Below are 14,643 nucleotides of genomic sequence, written 5' to 3'. Positions count from 1 at the left end.
ATATATATATATATATATATATTTTTAAGTGCTTTTACATAAGCTCAAACAGAAAAATAAGGTTTCTCATAATTCTTGAGCCTTAACCTGCAGCACAGTGCAGATATAGTAATGCAGAGAAGGTACAGTATGTCTTCTCTGAGCAATAGCATAAGGGAGGAATCTGGAGTCGCTTCCCCCTCACAAGATAGGCAAAGTTCTCTCCAAAACGATTTGGCAGTATGGAGAGTACTTGGGCAATGCGAGGAAGATGACAGTTTGCTGTTATCCATTGTACTGGATAATTTTTAAATCCTGTGTATGCCGTGAAAGTTTCCAATAAACCCAAATCTGAAACGAGCACAAGTGAGTTTTCAGTGTGAAGGCGTCGGAAGCTGAGGCACTGGGCTGAAGTCCCGTACAGAGAGCTCGCAGGGATCTGGCCAGAGAGCCTCCCCTCCCACACAAGCCAGGCCGTCCAGCAGACCCCAAGCGTCCTTCTGAAGACTGTGTCACGCCCAGCTTGCCTCCCTCCACAGCACCTTAACATTTACCCTCTCCCCAGGGCTGATTTACAGACCCGACCACCAGCGGGTCAGACGAGCGCCTTATCCAAGCGCAGGGAGCTGAAGGTGCTGCACGGCGTGTGGGCGAGCACAGACCATCTGGCTGCGTTAGGAGCAGATTGCGAGAGGAAGCTACAAGCTGAGAAAGGGCTGAATAACTTGTCTTGCAGGGAGGAACAGGCACTGCAGAAGAGTGGCAAATTTCACAGAGGAATGCGCCAGAGAGGCTAGCAACAGGCTGAATCTCTGGCTACTCAGCTAGTCAGGGTGCACCAGTATAATGAACCACAGATTCTTCCCCCAACAACACTGCCACTGTTGGGCATTTTGTGCCCACTCACCATCCCCAGAAATAATGCTGCTTCTGTGGAGCACAGTTCTCCCCCCAGGACTTGACATACAGTCAGCATTTGCCTTTGAGAATGGGACTTTGTCTCTAATGCTCTCAACTTCTAGGGTTTTCGGGTTGTAGCTTTGACAAAGCTTTTCCTATTAAGTTGCTCTTCTGCTGGATGGTTCCAGCAGTGAGAATCCAGAAGATCCAGGAGGAGCTGTGCTTTGACACCCCTTTGCCCTTGCTATGGCTAATCCCATGCTAGCATGAAGCTGAAGCCTCAGCTTAACCCAGCTGAGGGACAGGGATCAGGCACATTCCTACCGACCCCAGTCACCATCCAAGGGGAGATGAGAAGCCCCTCAGCTTCCCTGTTTAATCCATGCCCAGTAGAAACAAACCATCCCTCCTCAGCAGAAGCAAGGCTGTGCCTGATGGTGCTGTTGACAGACGGCACAGGACACCCCTAAAATCTGCGGCATGCTGTTAGAACTTTGACAATGAAAGCTCCAGCAAACAGTTCCCAGCAGGAAGGTGACACACGTCAGGCTGAGCAAACAGCTTCGGCCTGCAGCTGTGCTGGAGCATCCCTCCCGCCTCAGCGCTCGGTTAGATGTGGATGTCGGTGCCTTAATGCTGGTCATCAGCCCACACTCTCAGCTCAGACCCACTCCTTCCTGTCAGCTCCTTGCTTTTCTTAGCCAGAGAGGGAGGTGGCTGCAGAGCCAGAGCCAGGCATCCCTTCTCCAGCAGAGCAGGGAGAGGGGGCATTGCCACTGGGGTGTAACAGCAAATTCACAAGTGTGAAGTGATTGCAAGCTCCCCTTCTCCCCATCCCCAGCCAGCACCTGCCCTGCAGAGTTCTTACTCACATGCCTTCCCAAAAACCTTGACCCCTGAAGTATTTGCTTTTTGGTGATCGGCACACCAGTCTCTACCAACGGGTGGAGACCTGGCTCACTGCTGTGAAAGGTCCTCGTTGTCAACAAGCGCACAAAGTGACCTTCCAAGAGAAATGGCTGAACAGCAGAGAGAAGTGCCACTGGGCAAATCACAGCAGAACTCTTGAAACCAGCAAAGGCACCTGTGATTCTGTTTGTTAAAGGTCATCTTGCCTTTCGGGAGACATCCCAAGATGCCAGCAGGATCACTCTTCCCACTGTCTGCACAGGGAGTATCCATGTTATTTCCAAACGTGGCTTAAAAAGAGTTTAAAGGCAGAAGCTTCCTTCTCAGTGTTCTGGATGCATTGTAAGGGCAGGTATACGAGGGAAAGCAAGACACTGGACAAAAAGGCTAGGAACCCAGTCAGATTACACTCAATGCCTGCTAACAGATTGCTCTCAGAATTCAAGATCCTGGTGCAAATCCCCACTGGAGGGGACGAGGAGGTATCCCAAGCTTCTATGGTCGTGAGAACTGCCAACAGCTCTGTTTCATCCCAACACGAATAAATGCACAACAGCATTTGCAGAACTGCAAGAACACTTGTTCCCTAGGTTCTCCTTAGCCTGTTGCTCCCTTGTTCCCCATGCCCACTTCACAGTAGCCATGAGATGAGGGCACTACTCAGTCATTTCACCTGGCTGAGCAGGGTGGCATAAATCAACAGGCAACTTCACGGATGATTTCCAATCATTTATTTTGATTCATAATTGCATCAATTTGAAAACACTGGATAAGATGTAAACTGGACACACACATACACACACCAGTCCGTTCAACAAAGCTCACAAATGTTGCATGAAGTTTCCTCCTAAAGCTTTGGCCAGGGTGGGGGAACACACACCCCACTCCCCAAGGCAGACAGGTCTTCCAGAGCCTGTCATTCATTCTCCATGTTATCATTAAAAGCAGTTCCATAAAGACAAAGATTTTGGGAAGCTGATTTCCCACACTTCAGAAAGAACCTCACCTGTCCAGAGAAAGAGTTTCACTGTACAAACATCCTGGCAGTGGAAGAAAATCCTAGGAAAACGTGGAATTCTTCGCTGAAAGCAATATAGGGAAAACATCCATAATCACACACGCTTCCTGCCCTAATGAGGCAATATACATTCATATAGAAAGAGAAAGTCAAGCACATTATTAAGACATTAGGCAGTGAGGCAGTATCCATTTTATCTCTACAAGAAATTTTTACAGCAAATGGTTTCATCAAGACACTTGAAAGCAACCTACTTAGAAGAAAAAAAAAGCACCATCATAGCATGAAGGCTGAAATGTGATCAGAAGTCACAAGCAGCACCAACTCAGGCTCACGAGTGACTTTTGTCATTTCAGGACGAGTTAAATGGAGAAAACAGTCTATAGGGGGGGCTGCGATTTGTCTACAAAGAAGCACAGTTTCAGAGAGCACACTCAGTGTAAAGCCACCAGTTGCGCAGTATCTAATGGGGTGCAGTTCTTAGCACAGTCACCAAACTACTGGGTGCTGGTATTCGCACGCAGGGGGCTTACCACTACAACAGCAGCAACATCAAGACCCTGGCCCTTCAAGAGTTGCCCTGAAGACCACGCGGATTGTGGAACAAAAATGCCTCACAAGGTCACGGCTAAAGCAGGATAAACTCATCTCCACGTCTAGGTGGGGAAACATAGAGGCTAGGTATCACCCAAATCCTTCCCTGCTTCTTATCAACTCTGGGTCCTCTCTTCCTACATGGGGAAAGCTTGGAAAGGGCCAGCAGCACACTTTTCTTATTGCCACATAGGTAGGTGCCTGCTCTTTTATGGGCAAGGCACTGGTCCCTGCCTTCAGGCCAAACGCCTGGCCTGCGAGTTGCCTGGCTGGGGTAGTGGGAAAGAGGGAGCCCGAGGACTGACCTGACCCTCCAGCCCTGCCAGGCTGCACTAGGTTTTAATTTTTTAGTGGTCAATATTGAGCCCAGCAATAAAATAAATAAATAAAGGCCCCTTAGTGCACAAGGGATCCCAACAGTCTGCCCTCGCTGGAAGTGGAAAAGGGAGCGTTACCTTTTCAAAGGCTTCTTGCTGCTTCTCAGGGCTATTAAAAGAAGAGACCCAGAGTGTGCATCCACAGCTAGCAACTCTTCCGCTCTTCCAGGCGGCGATAGATCGTGTTACTTTGTGTGTGCCTTGGGAGACGGAAAGCACAATGCAAATCCTCTCAGGAAGAAGCCAGGAGGGTAAACAAACCAAAAGCCAAGTCCTTAAAGAAAGGGTCACCACTGCTATGCAGATTAGAGTGACACGAACTTCCTGTTCACTGGAGGATCTCAGCACCGAGTTCTCCTTGCACAAAGCCCCAGCCTTACAACCATTTTACTGTCCTGAAGGGTTCTGGCTCCCTCTGGAAGGAGTGCAAAAAATAAATTTTACTTTGGCACTTTACCCCACTATTAGAGTGGGCTTGAAAGTCCACGCGGCCGATGCCACTGCAGCAACCTTGGTGTAAGCCAGGGCTCACCAAAAGGCAAGGGACAAGGCCATAGTGGCACGCGGGCTGCAAAGTGCTAACAAATACCTGTGGGACAGTGAGCACTACAGGGCCAGGCACTGCCAGAGGAATGCGTCTGTCACCTGCCCAGCTCTCAGCCGGAGCAGCGGGACTGAGAATCCACTCATCTCAAACCTGACAGCACTCCCACAGCTTGCTCAGCTCATGGACATGTGATTGATCTCCATGGCAGGGGGTTGTTTAGCCCAGGTGGGAATGCTGGCTTTGTCTTCCCAAGAGCCAGCAGGACGAGGTCTGAGAAGATCACAAACCTGCTAACCCACAGCATGGCAGTCTCTAGGGCTGCCAAGCTTCAGATCATCTCAGGAGGCTCCACAAAATGCATGTGTGCCATGGAAACACTTAGACAACGCGTGCGGAGGTGAGGTTTTTGTGTAAAGCTAAACTCCTTGGGGTCAGGCTCCAGCTCCCAACAGTCAGGTCATGCTTAGCTGCCAGAGGAATAGCACAGTCCAGCTGAGTGCCTTTAATTCACACTGGGAATTGGTCAGAAATCTCTTAGTGTGGCCAGTAAAGTCAGGAAAAGCATGAGAGGCGTCCCCTTTACCTCAAACAAGATTGCTCACTGGTTGTAAAGGGGTAGCTGTTTCTGCACAGCCCCATCCCAAGTGCAGCTGCTCCTCAGTTACGTGATGGGTATAAAAAGCGCAGGTGCCGCTCGAGGAAAGCAAACAGCACAAAGAGGGACGTGGTCTTCACCTTAAACTGGGACATGTAATCAGGAGCATACACACCAAAGATGGCAGGGATCTCTGGGGACAGCTGTAATTCTGCTGTCGTCTTAGGAGAAAAGGTAGTGGTGCACACTGAATTTGCAACACCCCCCAGCTGCCGGCCACCCAAGCAGAAGCATGAGCTGTGCAAGCTGCACACGCATCTGGAACTAACTAGGACGAGGCTCTTCCACTGCTTCTGAATCTTAGGCCTAAGCTCCAGCTCTCATGCCACAGTCGCAGGCCTTTCCAGCCAGACCTTTCTGCAGGGCCAGCACGCAGAAAGGATTTAAAACAAACACCAAAAATCCCACCCACAAAACTAGAAGCCATCCTCACCAAAGCCTTGTGACTGCAGCTGAAGCTCAGGTCTGGGTAATAATAATGCAGTTGCAGGCTGCTGAGGAACACAGGGCCTTCCTGCAGAACATGTTCAGCACGCTCATTCACCTGCCGCCATGGGTCAGCTGCCCCAAAAGCAGCCAGCTCTCACACCCCCCTCTACCTCCCTACACGCGCAGACACTGAACTGCTCCTCGGCTTCCCGGCCTGAGAAAGTAGAAGCCAGGCACCGAGGCAGACCCCACTGACTGGGCTGAGAGGAGACTGGATCGCTTATTAGCAACATAAGCGACCCCAACCAAAACACTGCCTACCAAAGCCGCAGCTAGCAGAGGTGCCTATGCTCCCGCAGACTCCCTCCTTCTCAAGGAGGAAGGAGTCATTTCTGTACAGCAGCAGTACCATCAGGCAGAGGTCTGTTTTCCCCCTCGTACTCCATTACATGTTGCTTCAAAACATCTCCTTCTTCCTTGGTATGTTTACCTGCTGTCTCACGTCAGAATCCATCATCAGAGCAGAAACACTTTGAGGGAGATGAGACGAGCCATCAACCCAACAAAAACTCAGCTTACAAAAAGAATGACGAGATCCAAGATGACAGCGTCTTCTCACCCAGTCAGAGAGACAGGGCAGGAGACAAGAGGATCTTACAAAGCCCTACAGGAATGTTGCTCACAAAGGCACTTAATACAAGCACTAGCATGTATACAGAGCTGGATGGAATAGAAAATGAAAGAAAAAAACACACCAGAGAGGAGGGAGCTGCTCAGCGACTGCCTGAACAGTCTCTTTTAGCCAAGGAGCCTGGCTTCTGCAGTGGTGCATGTTATCTGTATTAAAAGTTCACCCTCCTGACATCTCTGAAATGCTGCATGTAGGTATGAGCCAGGGATTCCTTAACCTTTGCAGGAACCGGCATGCACGCTGAAGTCCAGCAGCAGGTTCCTCTTGATGCCAGAGTTCCCGCCTAACAAAAAGCCAAGTTCTCAAAACCTTGTGCTCTTCTTCCTGCCAAGCTGAGCCACATGAAGCTTCCGGCAGTGCAAAAAGGCAGCAGGCTCCTGCTCTCCAGGTTTGTGCATATGGCTTACTGCTTTCCACAACCTATTGCTGGCTGATGGCACGCGAAGAACCACTCTGCCTGGGAAAGCCTCCAATGTCCGTGACGGGGTGGGCAGCCCATACACCGACCACGAAGGAAGGGCGTGGAGGGGGGAGTTCTAGGGGAAGGGGCCGTTCCCCCGCTAAAGAAAGTCAGTCAACGTCATCTGCAGGAAAAAAGGCTGTCAGACGATGTCTTCGGCAGAGCGCAGTGGAGGGGGAGACCCCAGACTCAAGAAGTGGCCCCAGTTGCATAGAAAGCCCCTGTTGTACTGGCCAGTGTCTATCACTAACCCACCCAGGAGCCTGCGCCCGGTGTTGTCCCGCAGAGCCAGCCGAGCTTCCCTCTCGGTCACGTTGTAGCTGATGTTCAACAGCTGGATGAGGAGGATGTATCCCATGCCAGCTGTTACAATGGCACAGTACCACACACAGGTGAACGACAGAGCAGAGCTGGCAGCAGGGAAAGAAATGGGAAGGAAGCCATTTAGTTTTGGAGCAGCTGCTTCAGAGCGACTTTCCCTAGTAATCGCTATCCTTTCAAATCCCCGTCTACATCTGCCGCAGCGATCTCGCTTTGCCGCTTTCATCAGATAATCCTTAAAGGCTTTCTCAAAATTAAAGCTTCATGGCTTACTTAATGACAGCTTTTAGCGCTACCAGAGCTACTCCTGCACGTTCCTGTCGTGCTACCTAGCTCTTCGCTCTCACTGCTGTAAAAGCCTTACTTGAGGAAACGATGGTGCTCGCACCTGACAGATGATGGAGTACAGAGGAAGGCAGAGCCACTCATGCTAGCGTGCTCCGTGCACCAGCAGCAGAGCCGGTCTCCAAACTCGTGTCTGATGCTTCTCGCCACCCTCCCAGCCAGACAAGGCATATTAATGCTGTCTGTACCGAGCAGATAACTTGGAGCGACAAAGCCACTAGACAAACACCATCTCTTTCCTCAGCGAGGCAGCACGCTGATTCCAGACTGTCAGACTATCGCCCTTCACTGGGAACAAACATCTAAAGGGTGTATCTCTATAGGACGCAGTAAATAAAGACTTCAAATCCCAGCTCCTCCAACAGTTTCCTAGACATAAACTGTGAGCTCTCTGAGTCTCAGGCTCCCCACCTTGGCAAAAGCAGAGATGCATCCTTGCTTTCCAGAGCTTTTTAAGGAGCACTTTTTGGTCAGGCTTGACAGTCAATAGCACTGGCCGTGAGCACAGAACGAGGAAAGGCAAGGAGCCAAGCTGCCTGCTCAGGCTTGAGTTCCCAGCCCAGCTCTCTCCCGTGCAGACGTCTCACCTGTAGTCAGAATAGGCCCCAGGGCAGTAGAACAATGCCACGAACAGGGTTCGTCCCCTACAGATGGTGTCCAGGGTCAGCGTAATCCCATACACAGAGGTGAGCATGAAGAAGGAGAGCGCAAGGATGAATGCTTGGTGGTTCTGCTCCCCTACACAGCTGTTAATCCTCCAAAAAGGAAAGAAGAAGTTACTTTGCTTGGGAGAAGAAAAGAAAAAAGAAAAGAGCTTGCTTCTTTTTTTCTCCCTCCCCCAACTGTCAGAGAACCTCATCTCCAAGGTCTCGCTACAACACAGGCAGCTTCAAAGCAGCATTACTGCTTTTTATAGAAAGCTTATAGGCACAAGTCAATAGACCAGTACAGCAGGAGCGGTAGACTATTTGCCTCAGAAACTTATAGGAAGCATAGTATCCTAAGCTAAGGCATTTATACCTGCTGCTCCTTGATTACAGTACTGTGCACGGGCAGCTTTGGGTTCCCTTGCTCCCAGGTGAGCACTTATGCAAGTTAACTGCAGGATCCCTAGTGCTCCTCAGACCACGTCAGAAAAAAGACAAAGAAGACTTAGACAACCAGGAGCAATTCTGAAATACGCTGTAGAAATTAGCAGCGGTCGTCACAGTTAAACAGCAAATTTACTTTTTGAAAGAACATCACTGAACATTTGGAATAGGCTAGGGGAAAAAAGACATTAACTTAAAAGAAAAAGGAGAGGAACAAAAAATACATAGCCTCAGCTGTGCAAAACCTACCAGACACAGTGATGATCCAGTCTCCTCACACACCTGCCACAAAGCCGGCAGTGCCCCGCTCGGGCTGGCCTGACCAGCTGGCATTTAGCACACCAGTCCTTTCTCACACCTTCTGGCCCCTCAGCTGAGGCTCTGGAGTAGCCTTTGGCCTCCCCATTCACAGTACGGGCACTGGCAGCTCCTGCCGTAGTGACTCCGTGGAGCCCGTTGGAGCTCCCTTGAAGGTTCTTGTTGGGAAAATCCTGATGCGATGACTTGCCATCACCTGCTGGGATGGGAAGGTAGCCGGGGTCTTTCTTGGCTCGTGACAAGGCTGCAAGCATGAGAACTAACCCAGAGGTGAGGAGCACCACTTGGGAATGCCCCACGTGGCCTCGGGGAACCACCTCCTGGAGAAAGACATAGTACATGTAGCCCAAGGAGAAGAGTCCCAGGCTCAAGAAGAAGAGAGTCCGCTCCTTCCTCCTGTGGGTGAGGTAGTAATACCACAGCACCACCACGGGAAGCGAAGTCAAGATGACCAGCCCCAGCAGGAAGTGCAGAGCCGCGACGTGGAGGAAGACAGGCAGCAGCACGAGCGGCGGCACGAGGCTGATGTTGATCTTCACGGCCCCTGCGAACCAAGGGACGCGGCAGCGGTCCGCAACGTCGTCGGCGATCCTCTCCAGAGCGCCTGGGGGCAGGGACCTGCAGGTCAGCCACCTGTTGGGGGGGGGAAAACACAGCGAAGGGAAAACACAGGGAACACCTGGGGGGATCTCTGTGGAGAAGAGGCAGCCACCCCCCTTAACTGTGGGGAAGGGGGCTGGAAAGTTTCCCAAGAGGAAAGGGGAGGGCAGGGAGAGGAGGAGAGCGGGTACACACTGAGGGGGTCCTAACGGTTGATTCTCTGAGGGGACCCCAACGGTCGCTTCCCTGAGGGGATTCTCTGAGGGGACCCCAACGGTCGCTTCCCTGAGGGGATTCCCTGAGGGGACCCCAAGGCGGGGGGACGGGGGGGTGCCCGGAGCCGTTACCTGTCGCAGCCCTCGTCCAGCTCCCGGCAGTCGCAGCAGCACGCCGCCAGGTGGTTCCGCCGGCCCCGCCGGTCCACGTACTCGCAGCAGCACAGCGGCTCCTCCATCGCCGCCGCCGCCTCCCTACCTCCTTCCCTCCCTCCCCGCCGTGCCCCGGCCCTGAGGGGAGGGACGGGACCGGCAGGGAGGGAGGGGGGGGCGGGGGGAGGGGCGCGGCCGCACCTCTCCGCCCGCCCCGCCCCCGCCCCCTCCCCTCAGCAGGTGCCTCGCGCCCGCCCCCGCCTCCTCCCCGCAGGCCCCGCCCCCCTCCGGCGGAGCCCGGCCGCTATTGGTCCGCCCGCGCTCCCGGCCCCGCCCCCAACGCGGAGGTGTGCCGGGTTCCCCCCCCTCGCCCTGGGTCCCTTCAAGCTGACGGCGGGACGGGCCAATGGCTGCGCGGGCGGGGCGGGGCTAGGCGTGACGTAGCGGCACCTGGCGTAAAGGGGCAGCGCTTTTCCCGCGCGGGTCATTCATTGATGGCGCGGCCCCACAGGCGCGATGGGGGCGTGGTGGGGACCTCGCCCTGCGCACTGGGGGCACCTCCCCATTGACACGGGGAGGAGATCTGCCCAGCACAAACCCGGCTCGTTGCCTGCAGAGCTCAGTGCTGCTGGGCAAACAGCCCCCCGAAATACGGGGTACCTCCTACAGGAGCACAGCCCCCAAAAACAGGGGGTACCCCCGCAACGGGGGGTACCCCCTACAGGAGCGCAGAGCCAGCGTGCTGCTTCTAGAAAGCTTTATTCCGTGCGGCTGCGGAGCCGCCATAGAAAAGAGTCCGGAAGGGACGGGTACAGTCCCTGCCCCACGAGTCCTCGAGCACGCGTCTCCTTGGGGTTGAGGGCTGGGGCAGGCATTAGCTGTCGGGCTTGCTGCTCTGGGTCTTGTTCAGGTGATCAAAGCTTCTCTGGAGCATGGACAGGGAGAGCTTCAGCTGGGGAAATAAATAGTGAATTAATCAATCTGCTGGTAAGGACCATCAGGAAAATCCTGTTCCCCTCCCTCCTCTTCTTAGAGGGATTCCATCCCATTTCCTGCTTCCTTTCTCTTTAAGGAGTCACTGTACTCTGCTTTCTTAACAGCTACCACTCTATGCAGTTCATCATACTGTACTGTTAGTAATTATTAGCTTTATAATTACTAACATCACAATATGATAAAGTCTTAACACCCTGCTATACAATAGCACAGAGAAGTTTCCCCACTCATTTTCAGTCATTGTTGACATTCGTGGCAAATACTTGAAGGAAAATGGCAGCAAGGCATAATCAATCTATAAAATTTTTAGTACCCAGCCCTTCCAGTGCATTTTGATACACAAGACGCAATTAGGTTGCTGACAACCCTCAGAAAACACAAGGTGAAAGGACACTGATGAGGCGTGACTTCCCCACAAAAGCGTTATTTGGGATGGGAGAGGTGGCTGAGTTCTCACTCCACCTTTTAAAAGTTTTCACACTGCGAAAATTCAAAAAGGCAGTTTAACGCTTCAGCATTCACAATTGTTTGGGTAGGAGGCAAAGAAACTGAAGAAGGAATGGAAACTAGGAAATTAATTTCTACAGTGAAGTCTCCAGCACTTGGAAGCATCTCAAGTTGTGCCCAAAACGGTTAACAAATTAATAGCAGCTTTTTGTGCAGAGACACCTCTAAACAGGGAATATCAAAACTGGCTTTTTTCTACCCTCCTTTAGTGCGTGGGAGAGCACGGAGCAAACTGCTGATGGATAGAGCTACATGTGAACTCCCCCACAGCTTTCCTAATCTAATAATTTCTTCTGTCACATTTTAAGATTTAATAAAAAGAGCTTAAAATCAGAACATTCATAGGTTATAAGTAGAAACTGCTGTATGAATTTCACTGTCCTTCACTTGCTGAGTTGTAATTTCAGCCGAGGGGTTTAGCAGCCCTCGACTTCAGGACCAGAGATTGGGTGGCCCATTAAGTGAAGCTCTCACCAACATCTAGATGGGTAGAGGGGAGCAAAAGCCTAGATAAACCTGCCTGAAGAAACCCTGCAGTGAGGTAAGCAAATACTTAGTTATGTTTTGAGTCGTCTCAGAAAAGAGGATCTGTTTTGAGTTACTCCAATCTTTGCTTTGTCACGATTCAAAAATCCATCAACAGATCTCATCAATAAAAGGTACCTGACAGGTTTAAGAAAATTGATATGACCATTTAATTCTAGCCCAAAGAAAAATCCATCGGAAACATGAGCACTGCCTTTGTACCAAATTCAAGCCTAGGACAAAACTGAGGCCAAGTAGGCATGAAACTTTAGTTAGCACCAGAAAACATTTAAAAAAAAAAGGTTATCCTGGCATAAGGGAGAAAACTTGAGTTGTTGAAAAACAAGAGTATCACCAGCAAAGACTGGCAGACTTACCTGCTCAAGCATTTCAATTGAATCTCTTAGTACTCCCTTCACGTGTTTAACCTGTTCCTTATCATATTGAGGGATCTCCTCTTTTGATACCATTTCTGGGGATATGCTGAAAGAGATCGAGATGACATCAGAAACACGAAACAAGCACCTCCCTGTGCCTATCCACCAAAAAGCAATTACTCTACCACCATTGCTAAGGACATCCTTTTCCAAAAGCCACATAAAAAGGTGTCTGCAGTTCAAATCTGCTTCCTGTTGACTTGAAGGTACTGCCTCAGGCCTTTGTAGCGGCAGTCACAAATGTGCTCACATTATGTCAACAATTTAAGTTCTCACAGTTAAGATCACAGAATCATAGAATAACCGAGTTGGAAGGGACCCACAAGGTTCGTTGAGTCCAACTCCTGGGTCCCCAAAGGACCAAGATGGTAAGATCTTTCTTATGAAGGAAGCTACTCTAAATCAGTTACTCTATATCTTCACCATGGGAGGTCACCACACCGCCTCCATACTCAAGATCAGGTTATCATTTGTAACTTGTTTACCTATAACACATCGATGAGAAGGAGCAATACCTGAGCCTCTTAAAGAGATCTGAATATGAAAGGCACCTAACATATAAGTTTGAGGGGGAGAAGGGATTTTGCAAGAGATGCACAGAGATGGAAGCTAAAAAGCTAAGTGAACCTTTAACGTGATGTTTGAGATCATGCTGGTTCACACAGGATGAAGTGAATACTTCAGTTCTGTGATCAGCACTACAATATTCACAGCAGATGAGTCACAGCAGGGTGATAAATGCAAGCTAAGGTTAACACTTCCCCAAAAAACAGCTTGTCAAAGGAGAAATTTATTACTGCAAAATGCAGTCAGACATGTCACCGGATATCAGCATAGACCACAGAAGAGCAACAAGCCCTAACAGCTTTTGAAAACGTACCACCAGGTTTCATTGTTTGAAATCTATTTCTTTAAATCAGATTCTGTCATAGGCTGAGGAAGAACAAAAGCAAAGACTGTGTATTCAACTTACTTCAAAGAGTTTTCTTCCTGAAGCTGGACATGATAGAGAGACTGAGCTGCGTGCTCTATCTTTGACAGTTTGAGAAACAGCGTTATGTTCAACAAAACCAACAGCAGCAAACTGCAGAGAGAACAGAGAACAAAATTAAGTCAGACAGGCTTTGCCATTACCGTTAGAACGCTACAGAAGTGAGACTTGGGCTACAAACATCTAGGAAAAGTGAATGCTTCTGGGGCCAAAGGCCATGGGGCAGTGCTATACTGAAAAGAAAGATTTACCCAAACAATTCTCAGCAGTTAGCTTTAAGCTGTGCAACAGCAACCTTCATGAAGCAACAGCAGTGCCTCCTCTGCAGCTGTCAAAATGGGAATGAATTAAGTTCTGGAATTTTTTGTAGGATCAGATATAGGTAAACCTACAACAGACTAGTTTGTCAAAGCAGCGTTTTCATTCTCTGTCACTTCTTAAGTCAATCCATTTCCACTTCTACCCAAGTTTCTAAATTTACATTCAAAATCGGTTAGGATTTATCCTGCTACATGCAATGTTAATGTGCAAGTGAGGTAGGTACAGGCAGATACAGACAAACACCAAGCTGAGATTGAGTTAAACCATGATTTAATGCAAGCGAGTACTTACAAGACACTCATTACTACAATGATGGTGGTGGTCCTATTTACAGGATCTCTTTTCCTTCCTAGAGGGCATGGAAGAGAAGGAGGTTAAGAAGTCCTGAAGAACACCCCTAACAGACACGTGTCAGTGCCCAGCACTGCACACACAGAACTGCTCAACAACTTCTGAGGAAAGCAACAGATCACACAGGTACACAAGATTCTCTCCAGAATGGACTTAATGCACCCAGTCATTTCCGCAGTCATCTCAGACAAGTCAGCTAGAGAGCCAGGCTCTTCCCTCAGGAGGATTCCCTCCATTCCAGTATGCTGCAGGGAACACAGCTCTAGGACATCGCATTAAGCCCGGATGGCCTGAGGATGCTGCAGCCCATGCATTACCACCACTCATTCAGCACGCACACTGCTGGTCCCGTATTAGCAGACAGTCTGCAACATTGCTCTTTTCTGCTTGTTCTCCTGACCAAATGAGACTTCCTGCCAACAAATGCTAAATCAAATTCCCCTTTAACTTGTTCCATCTGAGTCCAAGTCTGTCATACTCAGTGGCAGTAAAACTACGAAAAAATGCTTCAGTAACATAGAAGTTACAAAAACAGATAGAAAATGGACTCCAACATTACCAACAAAATCAAGTATGAGGTGCTAAGGCCAAGCAGTGAGTGACAGTTAATCATCTCACGACTCAGATGTGCAGTTTGAAGAAAAAGCAAAGCAAATTTTCAGCAACTTGGCAAAAAATCAGATTACATTTGTTTCTGATCCCATCTCATTTTCAATTCTACACATGTACTGTGCAGCATTTTAGGATTTTATTTTAATTTTTCAAAAACGGAAGGTAGGATTAGGTTTGATTTCATCATGTGTTCCCCATAATAGTGACTACGCATGTTCCTAACTGATTTTATGCAAGGCTGAACACACTAAAGCATTTGCTATCACACCAATCAGATAAAAACAAGAGCAATATACACACA

General features: G+C 49.7%; 2 protein-coding genes and 1 long non-coding RNA gene across 8 annotated transcripts in view; 1 reads left to right on the top strand and 2 right to left on the bottom strand.

Annotated features, from left to right (window-relative positions):
* Window positions 1-2,504: 2,504 nt before the first annotated feature.
* ZDHHC23 (zinc finger DHHC-type palmitoyltransferase 23) lies at window positions 2,505-9,785 on the bottom strand. The gene is made up of 4 exons (XM_067003442.1): window positions 9,582-9,785; window positions 8,566-9,267; window positions 7,813-7,980; window positions 2,505-6,969 (listed from the first exon to the last, which is right to left on the bottom strand). Exons 1-4 carry the CDS (start codon window positions 9,686-9,688, stop codon window positions 6,702-6,704), a joined length of 1,245 nt encoding a protein of 414 aa, XP_066859543.1. The 5' UTR covers window positions 9,689-9,785; the 3' UTR covers window positions 2,505-6,701.
* On the top strand, window positions 9,122-13,857 carry LOC136791664 (uncharacterized). Its single transcript, XR_010834057.1, has 2 exons — window positions 9,122-9,258; window positions 13,733-13,857. It is a non-coding gene; the product is annotated as an uncharacterized lncRNA (long non-coding RNA).
* Window positions 10,346-14,643, bottom strand: part of GRAMD1C (GRAM domain containing 1C) — a 49,322-nt gene continuing 45,024 nt past the window's right edge. For all 6 annotated transcript variants that reach the window (XM_067003401.1, XM_067003396.1, XM_067003407.1 and 3 more), the window contains 4 exons: window positions 13,671-13,728; window positions 13,041-13,151; window positions 12,008-12,113; window positions 10,346-10,554 (listed from right to left, as the gene is read on the bottom strand). In XM_067003401.1, the coding sequence (XP_066859502.1) occupies window positions 10,477-10,554; window positions 12,008-12,113; window positions 13,041-13,151; window positions 13,671-13,728 (353 nt within the window). In that variant the 3' untranslated portion in view covers window positions 10,346-10,476. The remainder of the gene's footprint in view (window positions 10,555-12,007; window positions 12,114-13,040; window positions 13,152-13,670; window positions 13,729-14,643) is intronic.

The sequence above is a fragment of the Anser cygnoides genome, chromosome 1 (assembly GCF_040182565.1).
Source record: "Anser cygnoides isolate HZ-2024a breed goose chromosome 1, Taihu_goose_T2T_genome, whole genome shotgun sequence".
Lineage (NCBI taxonomy): Eukaryota > Metazoa > Chordata > Aves > Anseriformes > Anatidae > Anser > Anser cygnoides.
Note: the sequence above shows the minus strand (reverse complement) of the source record. Positions and strands in the feature narration are given on the sequence as shown.

What these genes read in the sequence shown, in the direction of transcription:
- ZDHHC23 (XM_067003442.1), bottom strand. Translation starts at nt 9,688, where the DNA reads ATGGAGGAGCCGCTGTGCTGCTGCGAGTACGTGGACCGGCGGGGCCGG. An exon ending in CTGGATCATCACTGTGTCTG is followed by an intron (nt 7,981 to 8,565) that starts GTAGGTTTTGCA and finishes TCCTTTTTGGAG; the next exon opens with GATTAACAGCTGTGTAGGGG. An exon ending in GGGGCCTATTCTGACTACAG is followed by an intron (nt 6,970 to 7,812) that starts GTGAGACGTCTG and finishes CCCTGCTGCCAG; the next exon opens with CTCTGCTCTGTCGTTCACCT.